Here is an 18,367-nt window from a genome sequence, read left to right on the forward strand (position 1 = left end):
TCAGGACTGCTCTCTGTCTGCAAGGCCATTCCATGCTTCAGACCATCCAGCCAAGCCAGGACAAGACATAAGCATGGCAATGAACTACTGTAGGTACACCCTCAAGAATACAGTCACAGTTTGTTCCTTGGCTTGTTTAAAGCATTCTCAGCTTCAAACAAGGAAGAGAACAAGTCACTGCAGACAACTGGCACAGTTTCAGTTCAGACATGTCCACTGAATTAAGAAAAAAGAAAATCAATGAAAAAGCAGCAGATAAGCACCCAGCAGCTCTGCCAGTTTCCATCAGTGTTTAACCTCCCTTCACTTATTCCACTCCTGCAGTGCTTGCCAAACTTGCCCTGCGAAGTGCAGGGCAGAAGGCCACCACAGCCCACATTTGTTCTGATAATATTTCTCTGGCAACTGTCTCAACACCACTTGACATCTTCATCCTTATGAACCAGGGACTCTCGAGTTCTCACCTCATATGTTAATTAGAAATTATTCACTCTAGAAAACAGAATGAGAACACTCCCACCTAGGCACTCCCTGCTGTTCATCACTGTCACGTTTCACAGATGGCCACGTTCTGCTTGGCCAGCGGTGTGGGGTAAGGCTTGTCATTTGAGCACGAGCCTACTGCGCCCCAACCACAAACCGTGTCCGAGCTTGAAAACATCTTACTCTGCTAAAGAAAAAAAACAATCCCTATGTGACCTGATCTTTAGTGGAATGAATAAGATGAGGCTGGCTGTAGCACTGCCCCAGTGCACTGGCCAGGGCCTGGCTGCACAAGGCAAGCTCAGGAACACCTACAAGGGAGCTTTCGCATGCTCCACTCCAGATTTCACTTAAGCTTACTTCATGTAAAGCCTCCATTTTTAAGCTATGATACTTAAGTGGATAAACCTCCTCGATATAGGAGAAAGATTGGTGTATACATTATGGCTTACCCCTAGTAGTTTAGCATTTTGAGCTGTAGGGTGTTACCCTCCTTACTGACAAATAGGACAATTTTTACAAGAAAAAGTTTCAAAATCCCTAATAATCAAGGTTCTACCCGAAAAGCCAGAGCTCAAGAAGAGTCTAAGAAAGAGAGTTTCAACATCATTTTAGACCAGACTAGTGCTGAACTGAAAAAAACCTCAAAGATTATCACTAGCTCTATAAGAAAGCTGCAGAGTTAGAAGAGCACCCTTTCAGAGCAACAGCCCACACTAATGGTACTCTCTTGGCAGTAGAGCTGAAGCTGTTTAAATTCATACACTTACAAAAGGGTAAAACGTAACTTTTTACCCTCACTGACTATGAAAAAAGGGAGTTTTTCAAAAACAGATATTAATGAGAAATCCAGCTGGATATTTAAGCAGGGTAAGCTATTACAGTAAGTCTCTAAAACAAAAAATAAACTCCCAGCAGTGAGGTGTGAGCATGCAGTTCTGTCCTTTGGTTATTTCTACGTGTAGAAATACATTTTATTTTTTAATTTAATTTTTTTTTTAGATATGTACTTGCAAACATCCCACATGGCCATTTTGTGCCTCGGCTGCATGCTGATCATTTCTCATCTTCAGTGTTCATTCAAGGCTGCCATGAAACATTTCACCAAACAGCACAGTACGCTGTTGTACCCAACTGCTTTTGCAACAGAGAGAAGTTATAAATTTACTTCAAGACAGCTTTAGATTCAAGGTCATTTCAAAGCTTTTAATTACTAACCAGGATTTGGGGGTTTTGTCCTAAGCGTTTAAGAGCAGCTGGCAATCTCATTCATTAACTGTTACGCACATGCATTGCAGACCAACTATTTTTAATACTTGAGACAACCATAGCAGGGTGTGCTGGCTCACCTCTGGCACCTGCCAGCTACATCCACATGCTCTGAGACTTGCTATGCCTAATAAACCACCCCAGCGTGTCATTTAAAGATGTGTATTAAACACTAGGATTTAAGAAACTTTTAAAAAATTAAGTCAAGAGTATTTCTGATGTAGCGTTTCTCAAGTTTTAAGGGTTAGAAATGCTCCTTGGCAGTTACAGGATGCACTGGAACAGTAAGTGTTGTTCCAAAGGTGTTTTGCAGAAGGCTGCTATATGCCAGGAAAATGCACTTCATGTTTGACGCAAGTCGCTGAAGTCCTGACACCTTTTCCATGAAGCCAGGTCAGAAGAGGCTGGCCATTTTAAAGTTACAGCATTTGTTTCAAATGTCTGTAGCTATCAATAACAGAAAATAAAGACGTAGCACTTGAACCACGCAGCCAAATTAGTGTCACGCCCTACTAAACACATTAGAGTGGAAAGCATCACCAGAAGCAGCACCCAGAAACACCTCAAAGCCAGCAGCCAACCCAGGGGTAGCACTGCCTCTGTGATCACCCTCAGCTACCCAAGCCACCACATTCAGATCAGGCATCAGCAAAGCAATGCCAAGCCAGGCCATTAGCTCAAAGCCTCTTATTTCCTGTCAAGAAGTGTTTTCCTGGGGAAGGAATTCTAGCAATCTACTTGCCAATTATTTTGCCATAAATATTGTGGCATTTCTTATGTAACAGCTATTGCAGAGTTTTCCATAGAAAGAACAAAATTACAGACAACTCTCTTGTTCCAATTTATAGCATCTTACTAGAAAATAAGAACTCAAATAACCCCTATCCATTTGCTACAATAAAATATCCTACAGATATTGACAACTACTGATTACTTATTATTGGGTAACCCATATGTATTTTTACCAGTTTGCAATAGAAGCTCTTTCAAACTTAAGTTGTTTCATGAAGAAAGCGCAGTATTTTAAAAGTCTGGTCCTCTAGATAAAGCCATCATGCTGCTGTACTGGCCACTTACAGAACACAGAGGTTTGGGAACAGGAAACAAAACCATCACCTGTCAGCTACAGAAAGGTAAAGAAAAAAAAAATCTCCAACCAAAACATAGCTCAACATCACTGGAAACAAAAATCTTTAGTTCAAGCTTAAGTTGCCTGTACAACATCAGTTTTCTTCACAGATTGTCTTTCACAGAAGACAGAATCCATTATACCAAGGGTCTTAGTTACTACTAGTGACTAAGCACAAACACAACACTTTTTCCTTCTGTCAACATGAAGGAACATTTTTGGTAGGGCCACTGATCCCCGTTTCCCACATTCTGTGATTGATTACGCTCTACCTCTTAGAACAGTTGATTGGTTTCCTGGTGCCAGGAAAATGATTGATGAATATTTCGAGCCATGGGCCTCTCTTCCTGCTGGGTGTCCTTTTCACATGTCTCCAATGGGCCTGAGGATTTTTTTTAAGACAAGGAAGTGTCATTTTTATGGATATCATCCTGTGATAGGGACAGTTCACTGAGCAGAGGCCCTATGTAAATCAAAGTGAAACACTAAAGGTCAGCTCAAGTGTTAAGGTGACAGCCCCATACCGCACGTAGCAGGTATGCAGGAAAATACAAGTGGGCTAAAAAAGCTTCACAAAGCCAGCAAGCAAAGCAGGAGGCAGTAACTACACTGTGAGCTTGCTGCTGCATACAGGTAGTGGCAAACTCTTGCACCAAATGCAGGCTTCCTCAGTTATCTTCCATTTTGTAACTGAAATGGAAAAAGACCCATTTTGGTGGGAGCTTCTAGACACATATGCACACTTTCAAGGGGGGAAAAAGCCCATCAAACTCTGAAGCTCAGAAGAGCATTCTGGCTGACAAACACCAACTAAGAGTGTCTAATGAGGCAGCAATGAAGAGACTAAGCTATGAATTCCCAGTTTGCACTGGAATCAACATACACCCACCACAGTTTTACGCATCTCCAAGCATCTTACAGTTAGCACAGACTTCTCATTTGAAAAATCAGACAATGTAATTAACAAAATACCAGTTAGCTTTTATGTGTTCAAGAAAGTTGATTAGTCTGACACCACAAAACATTACCTGAATCAGTGTTCCACCCCAGGGCTGCGAGCTGCAGGAGAGGATCACAAAACCGGAGCTCTACTGCTGGAATTTCAACCAGTACTACCAGGAAAAGCTCTTCCTGCTACCAATTCTAGCTTTGCTGTGTGTAGAAAAGACTCGAGCCTTTAGAACCATCATACAGATGCTGTAAGTAAATATGACAAACTGGTATGGAACTGCAGTGGCAAATACAGCCCAGCTGTAGCAGAGGCAGGGAGGGGCAGCCATGGCAGGAGATCATGAGGGGAGAGCAGGGGCAGCCATGGCGGGAGACCGTGAGGGGAGACCAGTTTGCCCTTAGTGACATGGTTTAGTGATGGGCTTGGCAGTCCTGGGGTAACAGTTGGACTTGATGATCTTAAAGGTCTTTTCCAACCTCACTGACTCTATGATTCTATGAGAGAGAGAAAGCACCTTCCTCGTCCCTGCTGAACACCACCTTGACAGAGCCTGCTTGGAAGAAGCTGGATGCTTCTGTCTGTGTTCAATATTGCACTACCCCTATAAAACCCTTTTGTGTAGGTAAGTACACAGAAACTATCACAACGTATCTGGGCGCTCCCATGAATAAGGTAGTCATATGCAGAGAGCAAAACCAAGTTCTTCTAATACCTAAGCCACTCAGTGCAGGCTGAGCAAAGCAATCCCAACCTCTGCTGAATGGACACCCAGACCTGACTGTGAAAAAAGCCAAAGACTCTTAAATAAACCAAGCCCTGAGCTTACATTCTACTGCAAAATAAGCCAAGATCTCAGCTGAACAGTTACCCATCTTAAACCAAAGCCCCAGTAACCGAGAATGCCATATTACATTACGTTATTTGCAGGCTGTGAGCCACAGAAAGGGCATTTCTTTACAGCTGTTGACAGAACATGCACACAGGATATGGAGTCTCCTGGCGAAAGCATACTCAAGACATCTGAAGTAACAATATACTTCAGAATAATTCTTTGTATTGCCAAACAACATAAAACAGTCAAGTTACAGCTGTGAGACTGAATGAAGGGATTTTTGGAAGACGAGATGGTGTTTGGCAGAACTTTCAGAGACCAGAAGTTCTTTTCAGATTTTTACTACAACCACGACAGCGATCATTTAATCACTTGGCTTCAGGATCTGAGGGCTCCAGAACAATTCCCACAGATAAACCGTGTGCTTCTCAGTAGTGCCAGAGTCAGCAGCAACTAAGCAGGATAAACCCTAATGTTTATAGGAGCACTGTGCTCATTTACAGTTTCATAAAGTTAGCAGTACAGAGAATTCACTACACTGACTTGAGCACAACATACATCTTTAGAAATACATGACACCACTGCAATTCCTATCTCCTGCTGGAATAACTGATGGGGTTTTCTCTGACAAGAGAATTTGGAGATTTAGTCCCAGAGGCTTCACAATTCCAGTTTAAATTTCCACGAAAAATATACATTTTCGGCTGAGAGATATTTCCAGGCAAGGACATCGCAGCAGTTTGTAATCAGCCTGGCATTAGAGCCATGGCAAATTTTGATCAATTTTTTTCCTGATGCATCCACAAAGGGGAAAAGGGCTTAAAAAAAATAGTAATCCTTCACACTGACCAGACATTTCTCCAAGTCTAAATTTCACCACCTATAGAAGCCTGTAACAGGGATGGTTAGGCAACGGAAGGCAGACATGTAACTTATGCTCTCTGAAGGACATGGGGTCCACCCTTTGTAAATGAAACCTCCTTATCGAGGAGCTGGAGTAGAATTCAGATACTCCAGACATATACTGCTTTCAAGATAAGTTATTGGTAATCATTTACCAATAAAGAACTTCACTGAAGCTAGCCTATCACTGGTGTATTTCCTCTTTGCAACAAAACCTGTACAGAATCATTTTTATCAACACAAAATCTGAAAGTCTTCTAATTAGGTAATTAGAACTGTAATAATTAAGACTAAAGCTAAACCTCGAAGGGTCCTCTTGTCCCCCAACTTCCCTTTCTCAATTAACTCTGCAAAGTGATAACCACTCTGGCTTAAAGGCTAAAAAAAAAAAAAAGAGGAAAGGATCAAAAGGCTAGTTTAATACAGCTGGAGGGAAAGAATGCATTTCAACTCACCAGCAACCATCTGATGAAACCCTGGGCCAATTCTTTATGTAAATGACTTAATTAGAATTACCAGATTACACTGCTGAAGGCCTTATTTAAATAGGCAGTTTATCAACAGGATAAACTGTGCTCTCATTCCCAGAGAATGCTAGTGTAAATGCATCTGTTCAAAGCTACTACCATGTAAGAGTCAAACAGTAATTCAATAAACTGCTTGCACATTCCCCCCATTAAAAAAAAAGATACCACAAATGACTTGCCAGAGACAGGACAGAAGGATGACTATTGCTTCCCAACAATCCAGAAATAAATCTCCTAGATGGAAAATTTCCCTAATTTTCTATGATACAGTATCTTTATACTGTTTTATAGCAAAGTGGGGGAAAAATCCTGTTGCAGTGTCACATCACAAACTGCATCTGCTGAACATACACTGCTAGTCCTGGTTTTAGTACAAAAAGGCATGCATAAACCCATTTTCCTCATTAATGATCTACAGAAGCCATCAATACCAAATTCCAACTTTACAGAGAGGTATTTTTCCCCCCTCTTACCATCAAATCAAACAAAGGAATTAAGTTCTTCCTAAATTACAAGTCTTATTTCCCATCATAGCTTAAAATTCTGTTATTTATTATTCTCTATTACTATTTACAAAAGCAAGAGCATTCCACATTCAACAAGCCAACACTGAATCAAAATAACACTGTAGCTTCTTGTTTATTCAGAGACATTTGACTTTAGCAGCATTGCCATTCAACAACTCGATTTGTTTTTCTTCCTAAATCTTCAAAGAAATGTTTATAGCAAGTAAACCAAGACCTAACTATATCAATGAAATAGTCTTTGTTAAGCAAAGGCTTATCTCATCAGATGCAAAGCAATCAAGCATAAAAAACCACTAAAAATGTCAGTGTGTGCCAGTAAAGTTTGAGAGCGCTGTGGAAAAGGGAAGGGATGCAAGCAATGGGATTTTTCTTTGAAAACCTTGCATTCTTTGTGCTCTCGCAACTTTTCTCTTCTCTCTGGTATGAAGTTCATCCAGATCAGTAATCTGCCTATCTGAAACTCTGCTCATTTTAAGGGAACACAAAATTCAAGTAGTTTCCTGATACTTAGATCAGTCTTCCAAGACCATACTACACACCAAAGTATCCAAAGATGATACCTTAATTCTAGATAACCTTCTTTGTCACTATTTTAGTTAAAGCATAAAATCATTAAAACTGTGTAAAAGCCACCCTGTTTCATTCAGAGGAAACAGATACCAACTGAAGCTATGGGGAAACTCATCTGAAATTGCACCATGTTGAGAAATAACTGCTAATAGTGCAGGAAAAATTAATGCCTTAATGAAGTGATTTAAAATAATGCATTTTACTCATTGATTTGCTCGACGGCAAAATTTTTTACATGAAAGGGGACGTACTGAAATTGGTAAGGGAAAACCATCATCTTAGAATATAAGAATGTCAAATGCTCCCCTTAAATAATGAGGTTGCAATTGCCCGTAACTGCCAAAATGAAATCTGTAACTGCATTTCAAAGTGATCCTGAGGCTCTTTCACTGAAGACGCCAATAAACTTGCAGCAGTTTACTCTGGGTTAACACAGAAGCCACGTGCAGAGCTTAAGTTCATTAATGATTTTAACACAGCCACCAAGAATATTTATGTATCTAAAAGTAGGATTATAATCCCCTCTGTAGCTACGTACATGTCATACAGTTTTAGCTGGTTTTGTAATGAAGACGCTGTACCTCAGGGTATCAAAAGTGCTATGAATCCTCCCTAAAAAGAGGAAACATTAAAGAGTCTTTATTTGCCATTGCCATTTGCAGATATTTTATAAGCCAACAAAGTAAGAAGCCAATCTTTGCTGCTCCTCCCCCTGCTGCTGGAGGCTTTAGAAGGACTGAAGGTCACGCAGTGTCTCAACACCACGCCAGTATTTCACGTTTTTGAAGGCAAAATAGTAAAAGGTTGTTACATCATCCATTCAGGAGACTAACCGCAGCCACAGGTACAACATCTATCACTTGAGAGAGCTATATAAGACATGAAAGTAACTTACAACTAATCTGATGAATTGAAAGATATTCCCGCAAAACCCTATGTTTCTGTGCGGGAAAACAGTATGTGCAGACAAACCACGAATATTGCGTTATTAAGGACACCAAAGCATCAGACACTTCCCAAATTAAGTCAGAAAGTTCAAAAAGTATTACGGATTAAAAGTATCTTTCATCCAATTGGACATCTGGTTAAGAGAGGATTAAAGCGTTTCTAGCAGCCTCACAACTTAAAGCTACATTTTAGGGTAATTACAGAGATAGGCAGCGCTGGTGATTAGAGAAAAGGGTACGTTTTGGGAATGCCGGCACCCAGCAAATGCCAGGGGTGCTGCCTGATAAGGAGCTTCTTTTGTCTGAGCAAATCCTTTGTAGAAAAGGGTAGCTTGAGATGGTAAAATGCAATTGCAAACCACAAAGGTTGGCAGGGACATTCAAGTGCAGATGCGGTATCCGCACGCTGGGAGTGTGAAGTGTCCCAAAGCGGCCCGGGCAGAGGCACCCGCGCCGGCCAAACGCCCGTTCTGGGGGTGCCGGCAGCGGGACGGAGCCGGCAGCACGGGCACAGCGAACCGGGGCAGCACCGGCGCGGTGACCACCGGGAGCCGCCACACGGAACGTTTAAGGGGCAAACCGCACACTTCGCGGGGAGCAAGCAGGCGAATCAGCGGGGAACAGCTCTTATCCGACGAGGGGACCCGCCGCAAGCCGGGGAGAGCCCCGAGTGTCCACGCCCGCCCCGCGGAGCCCCGGCGCTCTCCGAGCGGGACGGCGGCGGCCCTGACAGCGGGGACGGGCGGTGGGCAGGGCGGGCAGCGCGCCGGCCGCGGCCCTTTGTTGTGCCCCACGACCGCGGAAAGCCGCGGCCGCCGGGAGCCCCCGAGCCCCGCCGCACCCGGTGGGGTGGCCGAGAGGCGGAAAGCGGAACGCCCCGGTACCGCCGGCAGCGCGCCCCGGCGCGTCACCCGCGCCATACGGAACCCCCCCATACCCCTAACCCCAAAGGGTGGCCGGGCCGGGCCGGGCCGGACCCCGCGCTCCACTCACCGTTGCGGGGCGGTCCCTTAGCGGCAGCGCGGGGCTCCGGGAGTTCTGCGGGCGGCTCCAGCTCCATGGCGGCGCCGGGGCCGCGGCGCGGCGGGTCTCAGGGGCCCCGGCGGCCGCGCTGCCCCATGGCCGCTCCGGGCGCTGCTGACAGCCAGAGCCGCCGCTGCGGACGCCGCGCTCGGGCCGGGCCGGGCCGGGGCCGCCCCGCCCTGCCGCGGGGCACGACGGGAAGCGTAGTCCGTGCGCGCCGCCCGGATGTACCCGCGGGGAGGCACCGCCCCCGGCACCGCCCCCTGCCGGCACCGCCCGGCACCGCCCGCCCCGCCCCGGTGGGCTCCGCGCCGCCGCCCGCCCCGGAGCAGGAGCCGCGTCTCTGGCTCGCACCGGGCCCGGCGGGGCGCTAGGGGGCTCCCGCTGCCCGAGCCCGCAGCGCTGCCCCAGCGCGCTACGGGATCCGGACAGCCCCGAGGACGGTCCGGACGGGCACCTGCCTCGGTAGCTGAGGGGACCGGCCGGTCCGGGAAGGGGGCAGTGGGCAGCCCGCGGTACCCGCCAGCCCAGTCCAGGCTAGCAGCCAGCCCCGATACAGTGAAAGCCCGGACCGCCCCGGGGCGGGCACCGGCCAGCTCCGCCCGGGTGGGACCGCACCGCCCCCGCCGTCGCGGCGCCGCTCCTGGGGCCGGTGCCGCCGCCGGGCCGGGACCAGGCGGAGCGGAGCGGGGCGGGACGGGACGGGCGGAGCGGGCGCTCGGTGCGGGCGCGCGGCGCCGCTCTCGCCATGCGGGTGCTGCTGCTCCCGGCGCTGCTGCTCCCGGCGCTGGCCGCGGCGCGCGGCGCCGCCACGGTAAGCACCGACGGACCGGCACCGGGACCGGGCGGGCTCCAGGGGGGGTCCCAAAGCGGAACGGGAGGGGGTCCCCGCGCACCCCGGCACCCTGCGGGCAGGGCGGGCGGCGGGAACCCCGCTCCGGGCTGGCACCGGCACCGCAACCTGCGCGGAGGACCGCGGACCGTGCGCTGGGCCGGAGCTCCTCGCTCGGACGGGGCTTTCCTGGAGGAACAGACCCGCCGAGCTCCGCGGGTCGGCAGCGGCCCCGCCGGGGGAACGGGCAGACCCCCCGGTGCCGTCCCTGGTGCGGAGCGGGAGTACTCCCCGGGAAAGGCCGGTGCGGTTTTGGTGCTGGCGCTCCCTGCGCTGCGGGGGTTTCAGCGTAGGGAGAGTTTCAGGCTGCGAGCGTGTCTGGTGGGTTGGAAGGTGCCCAAGCCCCGGCGCTGCGGTGATGGGCTCTGTAATGAGCGTCTCCGTGCCAGGAAGAACAGCCCCGATGAGGCTTGCCCCGTGGAGGTGAGAGGAGCGCGGGAGCGGGACGTGCAGCGGGTGGGAGCCCGGAGCCCTCAGATCCAGGCATCCCCACGGCTGCTATCCTGCGGGATCAGCGGCTGCAGCTGGGACATTGGGACCAGCTCGAGGGAAGGTGGTGGGAGCAGCACGCAGGGAGGAAGGGCGCTGATGCCGGGATCACCGAAGCGTTCAAAAGTCAAGATTTTCCCAGTCATTTAATGGAATAAGATGAGAACACAGCTGTTGTTTGCAGCGGCTGTTTTGGGAGCGGTGCCCGGGAGAGCTCTGTGCTGGGTTCCCAGCAAGGTTTTAGGGTGATACTGTCTGAAAGACACTGGGGTTCGCAGCCTAAGGACCCGTGCAGCATTGTCACCTCCTCCATCCTTCCCTCCCACTGTGCAGGTGCTGCCTGCTGTGCTTGAAGGGTTTTTTTTCAGTTCTTGCCATAGGAATGAGATCCCATCGATGGGCATTTGTGTGCCGCATGAGCGATTCGCATGGTCGTGTCACCATGACCAACACAGGACAGCCAAGCAGTGCCAGCACCCAGAGCCTGGCCGCCATCAGCCACGGCTCTGCCTCAGCTCCCAGTGCTGCAGAACGTGTTCAACGTGTTGTGCCAAGCCAGGGAGGAGGAGGAGGAAGAGGAGGGTGACATGGTTTCCCTCCTGTGACGGGGACATGCCTCGCAGCAGCTGTGCAAGAGGCACGCTGCGCGGCAGCGTGCTTATCAACACAGCGTTTTTTCCTCCGAGACAAGTTCTCTGGCAGCAGTCAAAGGACAGCTTAAGAGCTGGCCAAGGTTCATTGTCAAAGGTCCCACTCTCTCCAAATAATGGCACAAACTCAGTGCTCACACGGACGCTCTTGCAAGAGGGCTGAGAAACGGCAGCGCTGGGAAAATTACCCAGCTCGTAAAACTGGGAGTGAGGAAGCCCTCGGCAAAGCACTGGGATGCTATCCAACACCAGCCGTGGGTGTGCAGCCCAGCACTGAGCTGGGACCCAGCTCCAGAGCAGCGTCAAACCCAACGTGCCTGCACCCTGGGCTGGGGTCTGCAGTGAGCAGAGGGATTCAGGGAAAGATCCACCTGGAGACTCCATGGGCAGCAGCCCACATGGAGGTTTCTTAGGGAGCCGTCGGATTCCCACCCTGAGCAGTAAGTGCAGCCTTCAGCAGGGGCTGCCCTGCACACCCATGTCCCAACCCACCCACACGCTGTTGGGGAGCAGGTCCCATGGGTGCCAGGGGTGCAGGCTGTCCCTCGCAGGGTTGGGGCACAGCCAGGCACACGCTGATGAAGGATCCCCAGCCAATGCATGAGCTGGGGTGACCCTCATGGAATAGACCATGCAGGAGCCTTTTTTATTAAGACTTCCTTGTTTATAGCCTGTTCTGTATAAATAGAACATACGGTTCCTGTTTAAGGAAGCTGTTTAAAAGGCAGAACGAGGTTTAATGTTACTACCTCACGTGAAGGCTGCCCCGGCTCTTGTGCAGGAAGGCGCGTCGCTGGGGCACGGGAGGGAAACGGCTTGAACTGGGAAGTCCCTGGGAAGAGGTTGCCCCTTCGTGCTGTGGGGGAGCCTCCGTTTGCTGGCCCCCCATGCCCTGCGCAGTGTAAACAGCCGCCGATAGGGCTGCTCGGGTGCATTTGCTCCAGCCCACTCGCACCCCACCTCAGTGGGACGCGCGGGGCCTCCGCACCAGCCGTGCCTCCCACCGAGCGCTGCCAAGGGTGGTGGGAGGGAACGCGCCCTGCTCCCATGGGAATGAGCTTCCAGCGCAGGCAGCTGCAGCCCTTCCCTGCGGAACGCGCTGACGGCAGGCGGGATCGCAGCATATCCTGGGTGGTAGCTTCGCCAGCTTGGGGTGTTGGTGGCAACAGGGGACCCCAACTGGGAACTCAAGTGGGGGTCCCATGGGGCACACCAGGACCTTGTGCAGGGCTCCCATGAGGGTCATATAGTGCCATGCACATGGAGGGACAGAGCTGGTGGCAAGGACAACAGCCCGGGACCGGGGAGCTGCCTGGGTGTGCATGGAGGGGCCAGCAGCTAATGTCCAGGCTGTGAATCATCTGGCCTGTTTGCACAAGCACCAGCATGGCCATGGGGAGGTCAGGGGGCCCAGGGAGGAGAGCCTAGAGAGGTGGTGTTGGGGACAGAGTCCTGCTCCCTGCTGCTGCTCCCTGCTGAGAGCTTGATTAGATCCTGTTCAATTTACAGCCCTCTTGGCCGCCTGGTGTTTTCCTCCCAGCCAGCAGGACCTTCGTTTCCCTTTGAAAGAGAGAGCCTTTTTTGAAATGCAAAATACAGGAGGTTTTGCTGCCCCTTTTAGGAATGGGAGCCCCTGGCCCCACCTGTGGGGCTGTGGGGAGCTGGGGGTCCCCAGGGAGAGCCGCTGCCGGGTGCCACCAGCACATCATCCCGGTTGGGCGTGGGAAGGATGGTGCCTGCATGGCCTGGGTGCTGCCCGCAGGCAGGACATCAGCCCTGTGGGCCTCTGCCCTTTCCCACGCTGCGCTGTGCTCCAGGGAGGATGGGACAGCCAGAGCTGAACTCGTTTCCCAGCTCTGCCACCATTCTGTTTCCCAGGGTGAGTCAGAGTCCCCGCGGGCAGAGCCGTCTCCCTCCGGGGTCACCCGCTGCCTCTCCCCTTTCTCCCACCCTCCCGGGTGTTCAGAGCAGGCGCATCTCCAGCCATAGGGCACCCAGTGCAGCCCGGCTGTGCTCCCTGCCAGCCTGGATGTTCCCCATGGGTGCACAGTGGTGGCAGGGGGTGAGTGGGACATTGCTCCCATCCCATCGGGCAGGCTGAGCCACAGCCTTGTTCCCAAGCACAACAGGGAGAGGGAAGAATGGTTCCTTATCTGCAGAAACCAGCCAAAAAGCACCCTGGGCTCCGTAGCGTGAGTCAGGGCCATGTGTGGAAACAAGGGAGTCCTTGAGTGTGTGCCTCAGGCCATTGCGGGAGTCTGGAGGGGCTGAGCTCACCCCGAGGTGGCTGCATGTCACCATGAACAACAGACCCTGTGTGGGCTCGGGGCTGTGGGCGCGGGGGAACAGAGGCGCTTCTGGGTCTCCTTGACACTGTCCCTGCTCACTTGCGTATTGCTGGAGGCTGGGTAACAGCTACAGAAATGGGGCCAGTGTATGTGGGGCACAAAATGCTCTGGTGGCCGCGGGGACAAGTGGCTGCCTGGGTTTTGTCACCGTTACCCAAGTGCAGGGTGATGGGACGGGGTGCTCTGGGCAAGACAATGCCCTGTGCTCCTTGGGGCATGGCTGAGAGCCCCAGCGGCAGTGAGGGGGCTGTGGTGGCTTGCTGGGGTCAGCGGGGTCCTATAGGGCTCCCGGGCAGGCCACCGGGCTCAGTGGCCACCCCACTGCAGCGTGTGCCCCCCTTGCAGGCACTGGGTGAGGCGGACCAGGTCCGGATGACCTCGGAGGGCTCCGACTGCCGCTGCAAGTGCATCCTGCGGCCGCTCAGCAAGGACGCGTGCAGCCGCGTCCGGAACGGCAGCATGCGCGTGGAGGACTTCTACACGGTGGAGACGGTGAGCTCGGGGGCCGACTGCAAGTGCTCCTGCACCGCACCCCCCTCCTCACTCAACCCCTGCGAGAACGAGTGGAAGATGGAGAAGCTGAAGAAGCAGGCACCCGAGCTCTTCAAGGTATCTGTGGGATGGGGATGGAGACATCCTCCCCATGCCCCCCATCCCTGCCCCTGCAGGCCCACAGGGCAGTGGAGCAGTGTGGTTCCTGTGAGCAGGGATGGAGACATGTGGGGCCATCCACAGCCCTGCCCCATGCCCCAGCCCTACTGTCCCTCTGCAGCTGCAGTCCATGGTGGACCTGCTGGAGGGAACGCTCTACAGCATGGACCTGATGAAGGTGCACTCCTACATCAACAAGGTGGTGGCTCAGATGAACACGCTGGAGGAGGTGAGTGAGCTCAGCAGGCGCTGTCCCACAACGTGCCCTGTCTGTCTGCTTGTGAGTGTCTGTAGGTGCCATGGGCTCCCTGAGTAGGGCTCCAGCCTCTCTTCTCCTCCAGACCATCAAGACCAACCTGAGCAGGGAGAATGACTTCATGAAGGAGAGCGTCCTGCACCTCACCGACCAGATGAAACGCTACGAGAACTACTCCGACATCATGATCAGCATCAAGAAGGAGATCTCCAACTTGGGCTACCAGCTGCTGCAGAAGGACGCTGCTGCCATCCCCGAGAGCAAGGCACAGGTACCCTGGGCCCTGGCAGGCATGGCTGATGCCACTGAAGTTCGTCTGCCATGGGGCAGAGCTGAGCTCGCCGGGGCTTGCAGTGGGTGCTGGCAGCTCTCACAAGTGCATCAGGGTGCCGGCAGCCAGGGCTGGTGCTGTGCCCACTGCCCTGCACCGTGGCAGGAGGGGAGGGAAGGAAGGGGGTCTAACCGGGCTGTGCCCCCCAGGACACAGCAGGAGGACGAGAGAAGGAGGCAGGACGGTTCCCCAACACCCGCAAGGCACTGGGGGACAGGGCGCCCCCCCGAGCACCCAAGGAGAAACAGCTGAAGCCTGAGAAGCCCAAAAAGGATAACCCAAAGGCCAGGGGGGTGTCACAGCCTACACCCAAGCCCAAGCCGTCAGCACACCAGCAAACCGTGGTCCGAGGCATCACTTACTACAAGGCCAAGCAGGCAGGAGCAGCGGAGGGGCCAGCCAGCAGCCGAGGTGAGTACCAGGGGTCAGAGGGGATCCTCCTGCTGAGGCAGAGGGCCAGGGGCTGCCCCACAACACGCTGACCCCCTGGCTTGTCCCCCACAGAGAGCCCAGCAAGGGGGGTGGCAGCACCAGAGCGACAGGAAGAGAAGGAGCCCCCATATCCCCAAGCTGAGGAGACCCCAGCCCAAGCCATTGCACAGGCAGAGACCACCATGCCCAGCACCATGGCTGCACCCAGCACAGCCCTGGCCCCCCGCACCACTGCCCGCAGCCCTCCTGCCACCGTCTTTGGGCAGGGGGCTGACGGCACTGGGGGCCCTGAAACACCAAACAGAGGTGGGTGAGCAGGGGGCTGGGAGGGGGCACCCCCCCGGTGGTCCTGGCAGCCATGGCCAGCGGGAAGGACTGGGGTAAGCCTTCCTTCTCCTCCTTGGTATCCAGTGAAAGAGGTGGAGTGTGAAGGCACCATCGAGTCAGTGGAGCCCCCCATGGAGCACCACAGCTATGGGCGCAACGAGGGGGCCTGGATGAAGGACCCAGCGGCCAAGGATGACCGAATCTACGTCACCAACTACTACTATGGCAACAGCTTGGTGGAGTTCAGGAGCCTCGACAACTTCAAGCAGGGTGAGGGCTGGTGGCTGAGTGGGCACAGGAACCCCAGCTCCTCCTGGGGGGGTGCCCAGCACCATGTAACACTGCCTGTGCTGGGCCCTGGGGTGGTGGGCAGCTGATGGAGACCTGCACTGGGGAGCACCGATGGGGCAGTGAAGGGGACACAAGTGCCCTGCTGCTGCCAGCACAATTGGGCCATCATGTGTGGAACCCCAGTGCTGTGAGGGGTCTCAATGCCTGTCTTGCTTGCTTGCAGGACGCTGGAGCAACCTCTACAAGCTGCCCTACAACTGGATCGGCACCGGGCACGTGGTGTACCGGGGGGCCTTTTACTATAACCGTGCCTTCACCAAGAACATCATCAAGTACGACCTGAAGGAGCGGTACGTGGCAGGCTGGGCGCAGCTCCATGATGTGGTGTATGAGGACACGACGCCCTGGAAGTGGAGGGGCCACTCGGACATCGACTTCGCTGTGGATGAGAGCGGGCTCTGGGTCATCTACCCCTCCGTGGACTATGACTACTCGCAGCAGGAGGTGATCGTCCTGAGCAGGCTTGATCCCGGGGACCTCTCGGTGCGCAGGGAGACCACTTGGAAGACGGGGCTGAAGCGCAACGCCTATGGGAACTGCTTCATCATCTGCGGCATCCTCTATGCTGTGGACACCTACAACCAGAAGGAAGGGCAGATCTCCTACGCCTTCGACACACACACGGACACGGAGGCAGAGCTCCGGCTGCCCTTCCTCAACCAGTATGCCTTCACTACGCAGGTCGACTACAACCCCAAGGAGAAGGTGCTTTACGCGTGGGACAACGGCCATCAGATGACATATGGGCTCCGCTTCGTGGTCTGAGAGCCCGGCTGGGCACACGGAGGGTGGGCACAGGGGTGCAGCAAGAGCCCGGCTTCCACCCCAAAACCCTCCCCATCCGCTGTGCCCATCACCTGCACCGTGCCCGCTGTATTGCGGGGCAGGAGGTGCAGGTGAGCGCACCCCAGCAGACACCCCCATGACAACGTGGCCTCTGGGGCCATGGGGCTGCCCCGCCACCGGCAGCTTGGCCAGCGTTGCCTTCCCAGGGACACAGAAGAGTAGCTCAGCTCTGTGTCCCCGCAGCACCGGGAGGCAGCCGGGCCTGTGCCGCCGGCAACGCGGCAGCACCCACCCCGTGCCACCGCACTGAGCACCCGCCTGCGCTGCACCCAGCCTGCTGCAGCCCGTGTTGGCTGCGTGCTTACCCTGGCTGCCGGCTGCCAGCGGTGTGAGTGCCGTTAACAGCCCGGTGCCGGCTGCTGGGCACCGTGCCCTGGCCTGTGCAGAGCTGCCGCGGGGCGGGCAGGGCCCCCTCGCCGCTGGAGCAGGAGGAGCAGCCGCCGATTGCTATTTTAGGAGATGTGATTAAGACGCCTTTGCTTTTGCTGCTCATTAGCTTATTATTTAAATGCATTCACCGGAGCTGTGCTGAGTCCCCTCTCCTGGCAGTGGGTACAGAGCAGCCTGCCCGCAGTGCTGGGGTGCCCTGCTTGCACCCTGCCTGTACTCAGCACTGGGCAGGGAGGACGGACACTTGGCTGCTCTCTGCCTAAGGGAGGATGAGGGGTCGGGAGCGCTTGGCTTGGTTTTGGTCATTTTAGACATGAACAGTATTAAAAACATAACAGATGTGAAACCAGGCTGCGTGTGCTGTTGTTTCTCCCCAAGCCGGGCAGAGCAGGCACTCACCATCCCCATCCCACGGCCAGGCGTGCCCAGGCATTGCTGGCACATGTAGCTGCTGTTCATTGCACATCTGACTGGTGCGGCTCCAAGCAGTGCTCCCCACACCGAGCCTGGGGAGGGCACCCCACATCTCCCGCGGTGGCACACAGCACAGTCCCATGGCTGCACCCACAAACCCTGGAGTGGGCAGCTCAGAGGCAGGCGAGTCCCCAGCACAGACCTGAGGGAAAAGGCCCGGATGGGTCCTGTGGGAAAAGGGGATTTGGCACTTCCAGGTCCGAGCAGCAGCCGGGAGCTGAGCCCCGCTGCAAGGAGGATGGTGAAGGGAGGGAGCAGCTGAGCGTGAGCACGGCGGGAGCAGCTGCCCTGAATCTGCTGCAGAATGTGGTGAGCGTGGAGCTCCTGAGGGGGGACCAGTGAAAACAGCCCCTTCAGCCCAGCTCCATCCTGCCTGTGTCCGTACATGCCAGGGCGGCCGCCCTACACACTGACCGGGTGTCCCGTCGTGCTGTGGCCGCGCTCCAGCCGCAGAGCTGTCATGGGGTGGCTGAACCCGGCATCCCAGGATGTTGGCACAACTGAAGTGTCTCCTTCTGCACAGACCCAAAGCCAGTGTGGGGCACGGGGCAGTCTGGCATCCCTGGCCCCACTCTGCACCCAGGTCCTGCTCTACCTCACAAAAGCACTGACCGTCCCTTGCCCCTGCTCATGTCGAAGCCCCTGCTCCAGCGGTGCTGTGCATCCCTCACTTGGCTTCAAGTTCTCACCAGGAGAAAGGAGCTGGCTGACTTTTCCCCCCCGAGCTGAGTCCCTGCCAGGCTTTTATCCAGCGATCCCCAGCAAATC

The 18,367-nt window shown here is 53.9% G+C and overlaps 2 protein-coding genes across 4 annotated transcripts in view; one reads left to right on the forward strand and one right to left on the reverse strand.

Moving 5' to 3' along the window:
• Positions 1 to 9,346, reverse strand: part of NR6A1 (nuclear receptor subfamily 6 group A member 1) — an 85,936-nt gene extending 76,590 nt beyond the window's left edge. For all 3 annotated transcript variants that reach the window (XM_030507351.1, XM_030507352.1, XM_030507350.1), the window contains exon 1: positions 9,133 to 9,346. In XM_030507351.1, the coding sequence (XP_030363211.1) occupies positions 9,133 to 9,199 (67 nt within the window). In that variant the 5' untranslated portion in view covers positions 9,200 to 9,346. The remainder of the gene's footprint in view (positions 1 to 9,132) is intronic.
• Positions 9,347 to 9,472: 126 nt separating this feature from the next.
• OLFML2A (olfactomedin like 2A) lies at positions 9,473 to 17,475 on the forward strand. Its single transcript, XM_030507354.1, has 8 exons — positions 9,473 to 9,976; positions 13,887 to 14,150; positions 14,314 to 14,421; positions 14,534 to 14,719; positions 14,929 to 15,190; positions 15,284 to 15,517; positions 15,623 to 15,808; positions 16,053 to 17,475. Exons 1-8 carry the CDS (start codon positions 9,911 to 9,913, stop codon positions 16,652 to 16,654), a joined length of 1,908 nt encoding a protein of 635 aa, XP_030363214.1. The 5' UTR covers positions 9,473 to 9,910; the 3' UTR covers positions 16,655 to 17,475.
• The last annotated feature ends 892 nt before the right edge of the window (positions 17,476 to 18,367 follow it).

Source organism: Strigops habroptila, chromosome 15, assembly GCF_004027225.2.
Source record: "Strigops habroptila isolate Jane chromosome 15, bStrHab1.2.pri, whole genome shotgun sequence".
Taxonomy (NCBI): domain Eukaryota; kingdom Metazoa; phylum Chordata; class Aves; order Psittaciformes; family Psittacidae; genus Strigops; species Strigops habroptila.

Bases quoted from the DNA above. Each gene is read 5' to 3' on its own strand.
- OLFML2A (XM_030507354.1), top strand. From the start codon at position 9,911: ATGCGGGTGCTGCTGCTCCCGGCGCTGCTGCTCCCGGCGCTGGCCGCG. The intron at 14,720-14,928 runs GTACCCTGGGCC...TGTGCCCCCCAG, and splicing joins TCCCCGAGAGCAAGGCACAG to GACACAGCAGGAGGACGAGA. The intron at 15,809-16,052 runs GTGAGGGCTGGT...GCTTGCTTGCAG, and splicing joins CCTCGACAACTTCAAGCAGG to GACGCTGGAGCAACCTCTAC.